Here is an 18,405-nt window from a genome sequence, read left to right as displayed (position 1 = left end):
CTGATATCAGAGTGCTGATATGAATTGATTTGTCAAATAGTATAACTGGTAATATTTCATGCATACCAAATGCTGCTGATATATATATATATATATATCAAAAAAGAGTTCAGTGCTGCTACCCATATAATATCCACCATCAACAGAGCTCACAGGTGCCTTATCCACAGTCGCCTATCTGAGACTCTGAGACTGAGAGTAATTATTCAGGAAGATGATCCACGCGACCGATATTACTCTAAAATCTTACTTTAATTCAGGAGACTACAGTCTACAAAACACAGATACAGCCAGTTGGCAGCTTTAATCATAACTTTGATTAAAATAAACCTACCATTCAAATTATAGACTGATAATTTCTTTGTCAATGCGCAAACGTACAAATATAGCAGGGGATCAAATACTTTTTCCCCTCAATGTTTGTTTAAATATATATATATATATATACACATACAGTATATACATATATGTATATATATATATATATATATAATGTATAGCAAAGAAGCAGAAGAAGTTTTAAACTGAATTTTTAAGGCACAGTTTATACCAATAATTTAAAATTCCTTTTGCTTTATTACAACAATTAAACAATTATGTCTTTAAAATCTTATAAAATCTTATAAAATCATCATAGTAATTTCATTATCTCCGACTATCATATAATTTTATCTAATAGAACAAACCATCTCTGACTCAAAAACGGGTGTCCAAACACCTTTCTAATAGTTTGACAGTAATCTATTTGAAGGCTCAAACCCTTTCTTGGATCACCAGCCACTTCTTTAGGAGAAAGTGTTGGATATATTTGACCACTTAACGACTGCCCACCGCAGATTTACTGCAGCAGGCAGCCGCTCCTGGGCAAACCGACGTAGTACTATGTCGCTCGCTCAGGAGACTCTAGGGGGCGAGCCGGGGAGCCAGTGCGTGTGACCGGCGGCTCCGATGGCCACGGGCCACTCGCAATCTCCCGCAGCTGAGAGAGAAGGACAGACGGCTGATGTAAACACAGCCGTCTGTCATTCTCCCTGAAGTGATCACAGAGGCTATGTGATCCTGCTATATAGGATTGCATGTCTCTGTGATGATCTCACAAGCCACGCCCCCTGACAGTTAGAATCATGCCCCTAGGGACACATTTAACTTATTGATCACCCATACTGTTAACCCCTTCCTTGTCATGTCATTTTTACAATAACAGTGCATATTTTTAGCACTGATTACTGTAGTAATGTCACTGGCACCCCCAAAAATGTCAGTTAGGGGTTTGATCTGTCCGCCGCAATGTCTCAGTCCCGCAAAAAATCGCAGATCGCCTCCATTACAAGTAAAAAAAAAACAATAAAAATGACACAAATCTTTCCCGTAGTTAGTAAACGCAATAACTTTTGCGCAAACCAATCAAAATACGCTTATTGAGATTCTTTTTACCAAAAATATGTAGCAGAAAACAAATTGGCCTAAAATTTAAAAAAATTTTGATGTTTACATTTTTTTTTTGAGAATTTCATATAAAAGAATGAAAAATATTGTTATTTTTTCAAAATTGTCGCTCTTTTTTTGTTTAGAGCGCAAAAAATAAAAATCGCACAGGTGATCAAATACCACCAAAAGAAAGCTCTATTTCTGGAAAAAAAAAGGATGTCAATTTTATTTGGGTACAGCGTTGCACGACCGCGCAATTGTCCGTTAAAGTCACGCAGTGCCGAATTGCAAACTAAGGCCTGGTCATTGAGCAGCCAAATCCTCTGGTCTTAAAGTGGTTAAAACAAATCTCTGAACCCACTGGGGCCATAGAACTGACTTGGCATACTGGGTCACCCGAGAAAGGAATTAATCAAAGTTATTCTGATATATGGGGGATACTGGAGCTGTACGATTCTGGATAAAATGAGAATCACAATTTTTTTGCTTGGAATAAAGATCATGATTCTCTCTTGATTCTCAGGGTAACATCGTCTTTTACATTATACAAAAAAATTGGGCTAACTTTACTGTTTATTTTTTTTTAATTCACTAAAGTGTGTTTTTTTTTTTTTTACAAAAAAACTGCGTTTGAAAGACTTCTGCGCAAATACAGTGTGACATAAAAGATCGCAATGATCACCATTTTATTCTCTAGGGTCTCTGCTAAAAAAAAAAAAAAAAAAAAAAAATGTTAATGTTTGGGGGCTCTACATAATTTTCTAACAAAAAATACTGATTTTAACTTGTAAGCAACAGTGTCAGAAAAAGGCCTGGTCTTTAAGAGGTTAAACTGCCCTCCTTTACAGAAGTTGATCCCTTTGATCTAAAAGAAGGAAATGATACATTGTAAAACATTGTGTTTATGGTTATCTAGCAACCTTAACAATGTTGATAAACATTTGTTTTGTTTTTTTTTTTTGTTTATTACACTGTTAGTAAGCAGAGAACTGCTCTGTATGAATCAAAAACATGCCATTTTAAAGTGGTTGTAAACAACCTTTATAACTTGTACCTATAGGTAGGCCTATAATAAGGCTTATAGGTTCTGTAAATATCTCCTAAACATACCGTTTAGGAGATATTTACATTGCATGCAGCCGATGATGTTTCTTCAGAGCCCTGTGCCGTGACCGGCGGCACCCGCGTGCATGCCCGGGAGTGACGTCACACGGCTCCGGCATGTAATACGCAGACCCGGAAGGAAGACAGGCGAAGATGGATGTGGCCGCCAGTAGGGACAACGCAGGCTTCTTTAGCAGGTAAGTGTCCCATAATGTGGTATTATGCGATGCATACTAGCACATTATGCATTTACTTTGCAGGGAAGAAAAAAAAGAAAAAGAAAAAAACGGAACATTTTACTTCCTTTTTAACATTCTGAGGGGGACTAAATTGAGATCGCAATTTTTCTTTTATCGATTAATCGTGCAGCTCTAGGGGTTACCTGTTTGTTTGTGAGCACTGTATGATCCCTACTTCCACGAAACATGTTGAGCCTTCAAATAGAGTTTGGTCAGAAATTGATTGTTGTATTAAATAAAATGTATATGATAGTTGGAGATAATGAGATTACTATGACAGTTTTATACGATTTTATTGGCCTAAATGTTATAATAAAGTGATGAGAGTATTTACATTTATAGTGTAAACTGTGCCTCAAAAATCCTGTTTAAACAATTTTCTGTGCTATAGGGTACCTTTGCCAAAAAAGACAAAAAACAATAGAATCTCTCCCTCTACAGAATTTTCAGTTGTCCCGAATGTCTCTAAAACACAATGTGGCTGCTGTAAGCTTGCCTTTTTCTTTCTAATTATTGGCTCTTCTGACTTTGCTGACCAGGGCAAAGACTGTCCTGCATTATAGGTTGTATCTTCTTTCCAGTGGTCAACCTGCAAACTTTTCAAACTAGAAAGTTCATGATTTGCAAGCTTCTCAAATCCCAGGGATTCACTGTACACCAATGATAGGAGCATACAAAAACCTCATCCCTATTATTTTACAGGTTATCCTTGTTTGCTGCTATGCCTGAACACCTTTCTTTCCCCAGGATAGGGCATATTTATTACTTGTACATCTTCTTCTCCATGTTTCTATTTCACCATAGCTCAATGTTAACGGAAATGTAGCACCAAGCCAAGTGTCAGAGGTAAAATTAGGGCCTGACTTAGTTATGTTTGTTGGAAGAAATGTTATTTGGCGGAAAATGATGAATTGCAGGTCCTCCGCATAAACCTTGCTCTGGTAAGGCCGTATTAGTCAGACTATTTTATCAGACGGACAAAGCCCCCTCAGTGTGTATAACCAATTTGCAAAGATCCAACCCAGACTGCGTTAGCCCTGGCCACCTTCAAAACAAGGAAAGGACATTTGCGGAAGCTAGAGATGGTGGAATGGTTAATTATTCATGCAGTATGTTCCCGGTTTTATCTCTTTGCTTTTAAATTCTGAACATTTTGCCAAAGATCTAGTGAGAAAATCCCCCCCTCCCCAACCTCCACCTCTAATACTGTAGAATAGAGTCTGTGAAAAAGATTTTATGTATCTGGTTTCCCCTCCTCTGTCCTCAAGGACATCCTTGCGCAGAAGATCACCCTCTGGATAACAGAAAGCAAATTTAGCCCCGAGATGAATGTTGTAATAATTTGCCCGAGACTCTGCTGGTGGACGGTGAAGAAAACACAGCTCCGGTTCCTTTTTTAATTGCCCTGCTCAAGCCGTAATGTTTGCTTGTTCGGTTTTATTGTGTAATGTGGTGTTTAATTTTAATTATTTATTGTATTATTGCTAATTACTGTAGGCTTTAAAAAAAAAGAGAGGCCATACTAATGCCTTGACTATCAGAACAGAACAATAATCTCATTTCTTAATGGTCTTGATATTATTTTAATTTAAGCCTTTTAGAATGTTTGGTTTAATATTAAAGAGCAGTTCCAGTCAACAAGTGAATCAGTCGGTAGACAGGGAACGCTACGCAGGAATGTTGCGGCTGTTCTAAATTCAGCAGTAGAGAACAGCTCAGTCTCCTGAGAGCCTTTGTCTGGCCCTGGCTTCAGATCCTCTTCTTCATGTCATTTGTTTCTGCATCATTGGGTTATAGGTGGTGGCGACACCTAAGAAAGAGATTGATGCAACGTTTACTAGAGTGCCTGTGCAGCATTAGTGCATCTATCAAGTTTTATTTCTTTAATTTTTTTCACCAATGGTCCACTTCCTTTTAGTTGTATTTAGGCAGAAAACACATTTTTCCATTGGTAACTGTAGAAAAGGCTAAAAATAACTGGGTGCAAGTTGTAATCTTTTTTTTTTTTATGTCTATTGGCTGGTTAATATACTCCAACCATAAGCCAGTGATTGGTGGTATTGTACTACCATACCTCAAAATAAACCAAATAATATCTACGCTCGGTATTAAATATAAGAATATACATAGGCAGCCAGCACCAATAGGTAAGATTGTACACCCACAACAATAAATCAACAGTAGGGTGCGGTGCCACTAGTAACAATGGTCAGTCCAATAAAGGAATTTCCATATAAAAAAGGAGTTGTATTTGGAAGAATCCCCACACCAAATGCCGTGAATTCTAGAAGCATCTTCACCACTGTGAACGCGTTTCGTCATCAATAGACATAATCGGAGACGTACCATACATCATACTGCTAGTTAATATAAAACATTGACTATTAATAGTGTATCATGCTGAACCCTAAAACAAATATCTTCATTACCTAGTGCTTAACCAAAGTCTAATAACTCTCAGCCCTATCAGATAACAGGACTAGTAGTAAGTAGCAGCTGAAATGCATAAACCTGTAACAGTTGTGTTTTACTATGTAGCCAATAAAGACTTGCATTTTATGGATGATACAGAGTAACCAGCTTGAACCACTAGTCCTGTTATCCGAGTGTGGAGACACCTCAGCCAGAGCATCGGTTTTCAGCCACAAGTAGCTGTATTTATGGTCGAGCGTGGATATAGTATTTTTCTTATCCCTATACTTTATAGCCCTAGGCTTCATACCTTTGCATTGAGGTAAAAACGCACATTTTACTGCAAGTTACTAAAATGCACAGTCGTCATTGCTCTGCATTGCGGTGCCATCCCAGCGCACCATTCTAGTGCACCTTAAAAGTGTCCTCCGCCACCTCTAAGAGTGAGAACCGAGCGATTAAACACTGCTGATCACTCGGTTATCAGAGCTTCATGAGCAGAGAGCTAGTGACTGTCAGTCACAGCTGCCTGCTCCCCCCCCCTGCGCTCACTAGAACGCTAGGCTGTGGAGGGGGTGGCCCAGGCAGGGCCGGTCCGAGGCGGGTGCTTAGGGTGCAGTGCGCCCAGGCGCCGCAAGGTGGGGGGCGCACTATCCTCTCCCGGCTGCAAGTCTCTCACTGCAGCCTCGCCTTTCACTGAAAAAATACATTGGTTATAGCTGCTCCGCCTCTCTGCTGCCTCCTCAGCCAATGGGAACACAGTGGACACGCCCCCTTCCCCAGCGCGCCTTGTTTGATATCTCAGCAGGAGATGCCGACCTGGAGAAGAGAGGAGAGGAGAGTACACTGCCTGCAGCCTTTATAGAAGAAGGTGAGCTGGGGAAAATAAACTAAATGTATTCTTGTCAGTGCTTCCCCTGCTGAGGAGGGGGGAGGGGCTGTGTTTTCTCTTCCTGTCTCTGAGTCTGTTGTTTTTTCTGCGTGAGTAGCAGTGCACTGCTTCTGGAGGGAGGATATTCTCTAACCTTCTCCTCCAATCTCTACTGCACCTCCCTACTCCATACCTGACCACCTCCCTCTCTTCTGCATTACCACATGCAATGTCTGTGAACTGCTGGAGCACTACAAGTACCAGCATGCCAGGAAATGGAGGCAGCAGCAGTGTGTTCAATCAGGCAGGCTGATATTTAGATGGAAAGTGCTGGTGTGTGTGTGTGTGTGTAATGTGTGTGTGTATACTGTATGTGTGTGTGTATACTGTGTGTGTGTGTGTGTATACTGTATGTGTGTGTATATACTGTGTGTGTGTGTATACTGTGTGTGTGTGTGTGTGTATACTGTATGTGTGTGTGTGTGTGTGTGTGTGTGTGTGTGTGTGTGTATACTGTGTGCATATACTGTGTGTGTGTGTGTGTGTGTGTATACTGTGTGTGTATATACTGTGTGTATACTGTGTGTGTATATACTGTGTGTATACTGTGTGTGTATATACTGTGTGTATGTGTGTGTGTATACTGTGTGTGTATATACTGTGTGTATGTGTGTGTGTATACTGTGTATAGTGTGTGTGTATATACTGTGTGTGTGTATATGTATACTGTGTGTATGTATACTGTGTGTGTATATACTGTGTGTGTATGTATACTGTGTGTATGTGTGTGTGTATACTGTGTGTATACTGTGTGTGTGTGTGCGCGTGTGTATACTGTGTGTGTGTGTATATACTGTGTGTATGTATACTGTGTGTATGTGTGTGTATGTATACTGTGTGTGTGTATACTGTGTGTATGTGTGTGTATGTATACTGTGTGTGTATATACTGTGTGTGTGTGTGTGTGTATATACTGTGTGTATACTGTGTGTGTGTGTGTATACTGTGTATATACAGTGTGTATACTGTGTGTATATACTGTGTGTGTGTGTATACTGTGTGTGTGTATACGTGTATATACTGTGTGTGTGTATACTGTGTATATACAGTGTGTATACTGTGTGTATACTGTGTGTGTGTGTGTGTATACTGTGTGTGTGTGTATACGTGTATATACTGTGTGTTTGTGTACTGTGTGTGTATACACTGTGTGTGTTTGAGCTTTGGTTTGAGGTGCACACCCTAATGCCATAGGCTGCGCACGCCTATGTTTGTAGTTGTGAGCTGAGGGAAGGGGCGACAGTGGGGGAGGAAGACAGGACAGAGGGAGATGCCAGGTGAGAGTTCCAGCTTTAAAAAGGCAAGCACATGACAATGACAGATGATCAGGTGAGGTGTGAGGTGTAAACATTGATGGGATGGATGGATGGATCGCTGAGTGTAGTATAGCAGCTGCCTCTCCTTACAATCTTCCTCTCAGTCTGTTACTGCAAGCAGGCTGGGGGCTGCTCAGAGAGTTCCAGTCCAGCCCCTTTTTCCCATGCGGAGCTGAGGAGGAAGAAGTCTCATGGCATGTGTGTGAGTGTGACTCAGCCATCCCACAGCCTGAGCCTGCTGAAGTTTTAGTGTATGCTGGCAGTTTGTGACACTGATTAGCAGAGCCTGGGAGGGAGGCAGACTTTACCAGGGGACATATCTCAGTCCCACACTGACAGATGAATTAAAGTGCCTGCCTGTGTATGGGCTGATCACAGTGTGATCACTGGGTTTGATAAGTTACAGTCAGACCATGTAATGTACACTACACATACACTTCCATAACATGACGGTGATGTCACATTACCTTTATGGAAGTGTATGTGTAGTGTACATTACATGCTCTGACTGTAACTTAGACTGAAGTTTAATGCATAGTAAAACGTTTTAGGCTTATGGAAGTGTATGTGTACTAATAATGCGCATTGTACCGCACATTCACGAGCATATGGGGGGGCGGCAATTTTTATTTTGCCTAGGGGCCAAAAATCCTTGCACCAGCCCTGGAGAGGAGGAGCCATACAGAGGAAGCAATGGCTTTGCTCTCTACTGCAGCCGCCTACTTTCTCTGTACGGCTCCTCCTCTCACAGGCGGAGTGCATTTGATGTCACTCCGCCTGTGAGCCAGGACTATGGAGGCGCCGTTCTCACAGTGACATCCGCAGCCCCGCTGAGATGTCACACAAGAGCTTTACACCACAGAGCCCGGCACACCACAGAGGAGCCAGGAATCAGGACAGGCAGCCAAGAATCAGGACCAGCAGCCAGACCCCAGGACCAGCAGCCAAGAATCAGGACCAGAAGCCAGCCCCAAGGCCCCAGCAGCCAGACCCCAGGACCAGCAGCCAGAATACAGGACCAGCAGCCTAGCCCCAAAAACCAGGACCAGCAGCCAGGAATCAGGAGGACCAGCAGCCAGACCCCAGGACCAGCAGCCAAGAATCAGGACCAGAAGCCAGCCCCAAGGCCCCAGCAGCCAGACCCCAGGACCAGCAGCCGGAATACAGGACCAGCAGCCTAGCCCCAAAAACCAGGACCAGCAGCCAGGAATCAGGAGGACCAGCAGCCAGACCCCAGGACCAGCAGGCCAGCCCCAGCAGCCAGACCTTAGGACCAGCAGCAAAGCCCCAGAAGCCAGGCCCCAGGACCAGCAGCCAGCCCCAGTACCCATTATTTAAGATAAGTGAAGTCTTCTAGTCTTGGGCCTGGGCATCAAAGTGCTATTAATATAATATTGTTTATTTTTCTATTGTTCGGTGACACTCTAATGTAGTCTCTCATCGGGGATGGAGGGGACTCTTTCTATCAGAGACTCTCCAATAGTCACAGAGAGGGCTTCTGTAAGATAAACCCCCCTCCAGGTCCCATTAGACTCCGTTGTAGTCTCTAATGGGGCCTGGTGGGGGGTCTTTCTAACATAGACTTTAAAATGCACACAAAGATGACCTCTGTTCGAAAGACCCCCCTCCAGGTCCCATGATACAACCCCATTGTAGTCTCTAATGGGGCCTGGTGGAGGCTCTTTCTAACAGACTCTCTAACAGAGGCCCTCTCTGTGTTCCTTGGAGAGACCCCCTCCAGGTCCCATTAGGAAAGGGGAGGGGTTAGTAAGATGACCACGCCCACACAGGGGGCGCCATAAATATTTCTGCACCCAGGCGTCTGTTACCCTAGGATCGGCCCTGGGCCCAGGCTCCCAGTGGCGCGCTGAGAGGCTGAGCTAGGTGCCAGTCCAGGGTTGTGGGTGGATCGCGACCATATTGACGTGTTCTTCCCCAACCCTGGACTGACTCTGTGATGTCAACCAACAGCAGGCTTTAGCCCGCTATCTGCTGAAAACGAGCCACAGGAGTGCAGAACGAACTGCATTCCTGTGATCCACAGGAGAAGTACAGCTAAATGGTCTTTGGCTGTACTACTTCTTTAATGCACAGATGTGAACCCCCTGTGTTTTGTGGTGCAGAACTTTTCCATTTGTCCAAAATGAATACAATCTCCTAACAAAACACGTTAATGCTAATGCATGTAAATAGGTGCAACAGACAGGTGTGTAGGGGACTTGGACTAAATGAAATACTGGGGTTGCTATTTCTGATCTTCTAAGTATGCTAAATGTCTGGCTGCCAATATTTTCTAAATCACTGACACCAAACAAGCAGGCAATTATTATTTTCTAAAAAAAAAGACTAGCAATAGCAGAATCAACTTTTTTCAGTTGACATTTCTTCTAACCTTGACCTTCCTTAAGCTTGCCATACAAGGATTGAAATTCAGCCGGTTGAGTAGGGACCATCGAGTTTCGGTCCATGTATGAGCAGAGTGATTTTTCAAAAGTCTATCTACCAATCAATTTCTGTACAACTGCCCTGTTGGAAAATGTCTGCTTGATCAGCACCACTGGCTATAGCCATCAGCATTAATCAGTAAATTCTGACTGCATAGAAGTCTCCTTGCTTTCAGAATAGCCGACATGACATGATCCTCCATTCCTACTCAACAGCATAAACAACTTTGTCTGTTCTCTTTCAGCTCCTGCTCGAATTCTGACTTTTAGCGGTACTGTGACGACACCATGGATGAGGGACATCGTCCTGCCTTGTAAGGCCGTTGGGGATCCTGCTCCCACAATCAAATGGATGAAGGAAAGGTAACCAGTGACCAAATGTGCACTTTAAAGGGGCCCTGCTATTTTGTAATTATCTGTTAGGCAATCAGCTTGTTGTCAGTTTTGAAATTCTCAGATTTATTTGGGAGACAAGTAACTCATGTCTTTGGCCTGACTTTTGACGGTTAGATCAACTGCTTCTATAGAAAAATGTTTCTATTAAAGAATACATTTTTGGGGAAAAAAATGTTGTTAATAAAACTAGAACCCCAGGCAAATCTAAAAAAAAGTTTTAAATCCGTCCATATTTAAATCTTTAAATGCAACATTTAAATTATTTTTTTTTTTATTTTTAAAAATACAAACAGTGTAAGTGTCTGATGTTGACCAGTGTTAATTTTGGAAGCAAATTTCGATTTAGTTTTAGTCATAGTCTTTTGACTAAAATGCCATTATAGTTTTAGTCATATTTTAGTCCTTTGACTAAAATGCTATTTTAGTTTTAGTTGTATTTTAATCATCTGAATTGTTTTAATTTTAGTCATATTTTAGTCGACTAAAATCTCCAGTACATTTTAGTCTACTAAAATCTCATACATTTTAGTCAACTACAAATCGAATAGGTTTAGGTAAATTATAATGCATTATTTAAACATTTCTCCAGAATTTTCAAACTAAATATATACTTCTGGAGTAAAAATTTTAATGACATATCATTATTTATAGTATTAAGGTTTGAACATGCACTACAGACACAGATTTAGCCGTTGTGATATATAGCATCTTTAAAAATAAAACCAAGTTTCAGAAAACAAACAAAAATATTGCTTTTTGACAAACAGAAATGCAACTTTAAAATACAAAAAAACTAAAAAACTGTAAACTTTATTGGCTGTGCTGTCATTGCACATATATCCTGAATATATTATCAGCATTAAATATTAAGAAAAAAATATAAGAAAATACTTTTTCTTAATTTTTTCTTTTTCAGCAGCTTAGTAGAAGCCCCTTACTTATGCGGTAGTGCAATACATGTTTAAACTTTAATATGCTATTATTACAGGCTCTGGATGGAATTGTGTTGCCGATTTAGAAATGGCCAGCAGAGTAGTGTTAATTTTGATGTCCGTTTTCAATTTAGTTTTAGCCATAGTCTTTTGACTAGAATGTCATTTTAGCTTTAGCCGTATTTTAGTCTTAGGACTAAAATGTCATTTTAAATTTAGTCGTTTTTTAGTCTAATAAAATATTGTTAATTTAGTAGACGAAAATATTTTAGTCGGCAAAATTAACACTGATGGTGACTTGGCATCAGCCTCTTGCAGTCCCTGTACAAGTTCAGACTTGGGAAGGGGGAAACGGCACGGGGAGCTTGTATCTTTTTATCTACTTTGTGGTAAAGCAAGGAAACAAAAGACCCTGTGGTAAAGAATGTTGCATATGCTTCCTACTTACAGTTGTAGGATAACAATACAGGGCATACAGAGTGTCAGAAACATGCATACATACAAACACACACACCCATGCTAACTAGCCTTTAAAGAACATTGCCAATATTCTGCAGTAAAGGCACACTAAAAATCAGCTTCTGTTATAGCTGGTCCACAATTTCCTTCTTGAACAGGACTTTAGGCATTAAGCTTATGCAGAAAAGCGGTATGTTGATCTGGTTCTCTTGTAGCATAAATTTAGTGTTGTCCCCGGGTGAATGTCTTCTTCTCCCTTTTGGCTTTTATATAGAAAGTTTGCTAGCCATCTTCCTACTTCAATTTCTTGAAGGAAACATTTCCAAACTCCAAAAGCCTAGATGGCAATCTAGTATCATACCATATACACTATATTACCGAAAGTATTGGGACACCTGTCTTTACACACATATGAGCTTTAATAACATCCCAGCCTTAGTCTGTAGGATTCAATATTGAGTTGACCCACTCTTTGCAGCTATAACATCTTCAACTCTTCTGGGAAGGCTTTTCACAAGGTTTAAGAAGGTGTCTGTGGGAATGTTTGACCATTCATCCAGGAGCACATTTGTGAGATCAGGCACTGATGTTGGAGAGAAGGCCTGGCTCACTGTCTGCACTTGAATTCATCCCAAAGGTGTTCTATCGGGTTGAGGTCAGGACTCTGTGCAGGCCACTCAAGTTCTTCCACCCCAAACTTGCTTATCAATTTCTTTATGGACCTTGCTTTGTGCACTGATCCAAATCATTTGGTGGAGAGGGGATTATGGTGTGGGGTTGTTTTTCAGTGGATGGGCTTGGCCCCTTAGTTCCAGTGAAGGCGAACTCTTAAGGCATCAGCATACCAAGACCTTTTAGATAATTTCATGCTCCCAAATTTGTGGGAACAGTTTGGGGATGGCCCCTTCCTGTTCCAACATGACTGCGCACCAGTACACAAAGCAAGTGCATAAAGACATGGATGAATGAGTTTGGGGTGGAGGACCTTGACTGGCCTGCACCTCAATCCGATAGAACACCTTTGGGATGAATTAGAGGGCAGACTGCAAGCCATGCCTTCTCTCCAACATCAATGCCTGACCTCACAAATGCGCTTCTGTAAGCCTGGTCAAACAATCCCATAGACACACTCATAAACTTCATTGACGGCCTTCCTAGAACAGTTAAAGCTGTTATAGCTGCAAAGAGTGTACCTACTCAATATTGAACCCTATGGACTAAGACTGGGATGCCATTAAAGTTCATGTGCGTGTAAAGGTAGGTGTCCCAATACTTTTGGTAATATAGTGTATGTTGTTAGGTCAGGCTATTGTTTATCCTTATTGACATAGCTTGGGTGCAGTGTTTGACAAAAGCTCCTCTTAAATAATGGCAATAGCTAAAAATGTGTACACTTGCCTGCTCATACATTGCCCTATATACCACAATAGTATCTATTTCCTAATTGTATTAGAAGACAGTGAAACTAGCCATGTGCAAACAGTGTTCCAGTGTCATTTGTGTGAGAGATGTTCTAACAATAAAAACAGATGTTGTTGACTTTGGAAAGACAACAGATAAGTCTGGAAAAAAATCAGTCTGGCTATTTACGTATATACTGATGTAACACAAGTGCTAACAAGAAACCTGCTGATAGGAGGAGAGGTAAAGTGAGATGAGCTTATCAGTACGCTGCTTCTCCTTTCATTGTTCAGTCACAGGCCGGGGAGGGACAAGACCTGCATGTATTGATGCATTGCACCAAATAAAAACCAGGTTCCCTGCACTGCCAGATAGGAATGTGATTTCAGGCAGAGCTGTGTCAATCTAAGTACTGGATGAATAGAAATACATATTGTTTGTCAAGAAAAACAACTCCCATCAATATATTTCATCTGTGAATTTAGCTTTTTATCTGGAAGTTCAGCTTTAAATTATACACATTGATAAATATGAGTTTTATAGGTGACACTTGCTTTATCAAATGTTTTAAAGTTGGAAGATCAAATCTCATCACACATGACCTACCGTAAAAAAAAAATGTGATGGTAAAAATGTAATGGTACTTTGTTCAGCAGTTAGGATGTACAACAGTATTTGCAGTGCAAAATTGTTTTCTTCCTATTTTTTGTGACTTGCATTTTCTGATAGTTTATGATAAAAATGCACACGTTCAGATCTACCTTCACTCCAGCTGCCTGGAGTTTGCATGTTCTCCCTGTGCCTATGTGGGTTTCCTCCCGCCCTCCAAAGACATGCTGGTAGGTTAATTTGCTCCTGTCTAAATTGGCCCTTGTATGTGTATGTATGGATGTGAGTTAGGAACTTAGATTGTAAGCTCCTTGAGGTCAGGGACTAAAGTAAATGTATAATATAAATGTAAAGTGCTGCATCATTTGTTGGCGCTATATAATTAAATAAATAAAAAATAAATCTACCCCTTTCCATGTGACTTGAAAAGCTGAAAATCAGGCCAATGATCTCCGTGCACTATAAAATGAATTATAATTAAACATTATTTTTACCTAGGAACTTGGACTACAATTTTTTTTAATTGTTTTATGACCCCAGCATAAAGTTGTCTGCCCCCCTTTGGGCCTACCTATCAGATTCTGCAACCGTAAGTGACATACAGAATAGAACAACTTACCGCGCATGCGCCATGCGTTCCAACATGGCCGCTATGCGTTCCAATAGGTTTTCTAATGTGACAGAACACAAAGCAGAGGCAGACATCTTCCTACACCTACGCAAGTCTTAGATTATACATTTATTTTAGCAGTAAACTCGCCTTATATACTGAATCACAGTATTTCATTTGTATTATTATTGTATTCTAGTAAGTATAGCAAGAAACCTGCAGGCAGAAGGTGGCGACGGCCATCTTGGTACACCCGCACTGCTCAGCAACAAACTGATTATATAGTGAAATAGACTATTTCACTCGGTCATGGTAAAATAGTCTATTTCAGTATACAAGGTGAGTTTACTGCTAAAATAAATCGAAAATTCAAAACATGCGTGGGTGTAAGAAGATTGATGAAGAGAGATAACACTGCTCAGGCTAGTCAAAGTCCACAATTCAAGGTGGTTGCTGAACCTCGGCTCGCCACCAGGAGAAGCATAAAAGAAGAAAATGGTCGCACACCACCATGGAATCCAATGAAGAAAAGTTCCTTTTCTTCATTCACAGTAGTGAACAAGCACGTAGCAGTCATGTGAAACGTGTCTACTGTCCTACCCTGCTGTACCTTGTACAACTTATGTGAATAAAGGAACGTTTCTTCAATGGATTCCGTGGTGGTGTGCAACCATTTCCTTATTTTATGGATGTAAGAAGATTTCCGCCTTTGCTTTGTGTTCTGCAACATTAGGAAAGCTATTGGAATGCATAGCGGCCATGTTGGAACACATGGAGCATGTGCAGTAAATTGTTCTCATCCAAACGTCACTTCTTTTTGCAGAATCTGATAGGTAGCAGTATTCTGATAGAACACCGGATTTGGCCCATGGGCCTTGTGTTTGACAAACAAGGTATAGAGAGTAATAAGATATAGAGTGTACCCTTTGGTCAGTGACACCAGAAGGTTTCTACAGGGCTTGGGGACTATCATTTTGAGCGAGCCCTGTGGTCCCCAAAGAAAATGTATGCAATTTCACTCCTGCAATATACCACAAAGATTCGCCCACATAATTACAGAAGTTTGACTGTGCTGAACTTGCAGACATTGTCTTAGCCTGTTATCAATCATTATATCTCACAGCCGTTGTCTTTCCTCTCGGTTCTTGTCACTTCACATTTCAGTGAAATATGTCACTTATGATTTAGTAACAGTGAACAAGGGCTTCTTTTTGATGACCGAAAACCTCTGCTATATCAGCAGGATCATCCTATCTCTACCATTCTACAGTGATTAAGATCAATACCCACTTAAAAACCAGGCCTATTTCTGACACATGTTGTTTGCAAGTTAAAATCTGTATTTTTTGCTAGAAAATTACTTACAACCCCCAAACATTATATATGTATTTTTTTTTAGCAAAGACTCTGGAGAATAAAATGGCGGTCGTTGCAATGTTTTTTTTGTCACGCGGTATTTGCGCAATGGTCTTTCAAATGCATTTGTTTTGGAAAAAATACTACATTTCACTGCATTTAAAGAGGTTGTAAACCCATAAAACTTTTTTTTTTTTTTTGCAACCTGAAAGACAAACACATAATGAGCTAGTATGCATCGCATACTAGCTCATTATGAAATACTTACCTTAGAACGAGCCCCCGCCGTGCCGCCCACTTACCTGTATGACGGGCGACATGTCCAGTCACCCGTCTTCCGGGATCGCGGCATTCGGCCATCTGATTGTCCGGAGCCGCGGTTACGTCACTCCCGCGCACGCGCGCGGGAGCCGACGGTCACGGCACGGGACTCTAAAGGAACGGCACCAGCGGCCGTTCCTTCAGAGCGCATGCGCCAGTGATGTCACTGGCTGCATGTAAGGTAAATATCTCCTAAACGGTACATGTTTAGGAGATATTTACAGTACCTATAGGTTACCCTTATCATAGGCTTACCTATAGGTACAAGTGTCAGAGGAGGGTTTACTTCCTCTTTAAAAAAAACTAAACAGTAAAGTTAGACCAATTTTTTTGTATATTGTGAAAGATGATGTCACGCCAAGTAAATAGATACCTAACATGTTACGGTTTAAAATTGCACACACTCGTGAAATGGCGAAAAACAACGGTACTTAAAGATCTCCATAGGTGACGCTTTAAACATTTTTAACGGGTACCAGTTTAGAGTTACAGATGAGGTCTTTTTTTAGAATTCTTACTCTCACTCTGCCGTTCACGGCAATACCTCACATGTGTGATTTGTACACCTTTCTTATTTGCGGGCATGACTTACGTATGCGTTTTCTTTTGTGCGCAAGCTCACGGGGACGCTTTACATTTTTTTCCCCCATTTATTTAATTCATTTTTTTATAAGACAAATCCAGCTTTGTTCGGGACTCCAACCAGCCAGGGGACGTGCCAGCTGGTTGCTTGGATCTCCCAGTGGGACGGGAGACTCGGGCAGAGCCACAGAAGGCGGCAGTAGGGGGGGAGGGGGACTTCCCCTCCTGCTCATTGGGATAATTGCAGAGTGGCTGCTGAGCTACATCGGCTGCCGGTTCTAAGAAACAGAACCGGGTCGATGCCTGCAGCTTCAGGCATCATCCCGGTACAACCACTTCTGCAAGCCAACGTACAGGTACGTTGGTTTGCGGGAAGTGGATAAAGCAGAAAAGAGATAACCACTGATGTCTTTGTTGGGTTTCTTGGTCCATTTCCCCTTGTCTTGTTTTGGGGTATATTTATGTTTACTGCACATTTCCTACTAAATTCATATCTAGCATAGAATCGTATTAGAGTGACCCTGTCAGGGTAGCAGAAGACGCCCTACAAGAGAAGAGCTCTTAGACTCTCCTCTCCATCCAGATTCCCCTGTCTCCTAACTATTCTATATTTTAGCACTGAGGCCTTCACTAATCTCTTCGGCAGTTGACAGACAGTTCTGAGAGTGTAGTATGCCTGGCACCTCTTGCTGAGCACTATGTTTTCTTCCTCCAACCCCTATGTCACTACAGAACATAACAGTGACTTGTTGTGTCAAATGCCAAAAGTACCAATGGAGGCTGCAGCGCTAAAATGGAATGGAGTGGAGGAAGGACACGTGGACCACTGCAGAGGTAAGTATAGGAGCCCTTCCATTACAGGGATTTTTTGCTGCCCTGACAGGGTTGAGAAGGGATCTGCATGTTCTTTCATCACAAGTGGCATGTCTTCCTGTTGGAGGTGGTGTGATCTGCAACACATTTGGTCCTCTGTGGGGGTAGCTGTGATTAACTGAAATATTACCTTTTGTTCAGATGATTATGATCCACATCATTTGAGGAGTAATATAGGCAGTCAAATGAGAACAGCATGCATGCGGTAAATGACTAACTTATACACACATTTTCCTAGCCATTACCGAAGTAGATACAGTATGTGATAGCCTTCTAAAGTAAGCTTGGGCCCATAGAGGTGCATCTGCAGACAATGTCTCTTATGACCTCAACAGATAATCATTCTATATACACACCCCTTACTGAATTCACAGAAAGAGATAATCAGTCTAATAGACATTTTACTGACCATCTCTATTTTCATAATCTTACTTCTACCTGTTTTGTCTAAATATGGTGTCTAAATATGACTATGCAGTCCATCCAATGGTCAGACGTAGTGTCCTCTGTAATACCCGGTTCAGACTTTACCCCCTTTCCTTCTCTGCAATACAGATCTGAGTGAGGGCTCTTATGAGGAGGGATGTGATTGTTACTGAGCTTTGCCAGCATAGTGCACTGGAGGGGGAAAATAGAAAGCAACATTTTTAGTAAAGGAAATGGTGTTTTATATGCTAGCAAAAAAAAAAGAAAAGTCACAAATCGTGGTGGTATAGGGCTATAAAAAGATAAACGATGCAAGACATTAGTTGTGCTTTACACATTCATCCTAAAATTGCTGATAATACAAGACAAAAAAACAATACAGCAGAATTAAAAACAATATTTGCAATCTCCGTTTTTATAGCTACAGGTACTTACATACTTTAGGAAATGTGTTGCTACCTTAGTCACCTCATATGAGTCTTATATTTTTGGGTTTATTGGTCCTTTAAGGCAACTGCGACCCGAGGACAGATGGTACTGCTCATCTGTTTAAGCGCCGTGCCTCT

The 18,405-nt window shown here is 41.2% G+C and overlaps 1 protein-coding gene across 1 annotated transcript in view; it reads left to right on the top strand.

Moving 5' to 3' along the window:
- DSCAM (DS cell adhesion molecule) overlaps positions 1-18,405 on the top strand; it is a 779,527-nt gene that overhangs the window by 551,519 nt on the left and 209,603 nt on the right. The window contains exon 22 of the mRNA XM_082245233.1: positions 10,120-10,237. Coding sequence (XP_082101359.1) covers positions 10,120-10,237 — 118 coding nt within the window. The remainder of the gene's footprint in view (positions 1-10,119; positions 10,238-18,405) is intronic.

The sequence above is a fragment of the Pelophylax lessonae genome, assembly GCF_965119305.1.
Source record: "Pelophylax lessonae genome assembly, chromosome: 2".
NCBI lineage: Eukaryota > Metazoa > Chordata > Amphibia > Anura > Ranidae > Pelophylax > Pelophylax lessonae.
The sequence above is the reverse complement of the archived record's forward strand: the minus strand, read 5'-3'. Positions and strand labels throughout refer to the sequence as shown.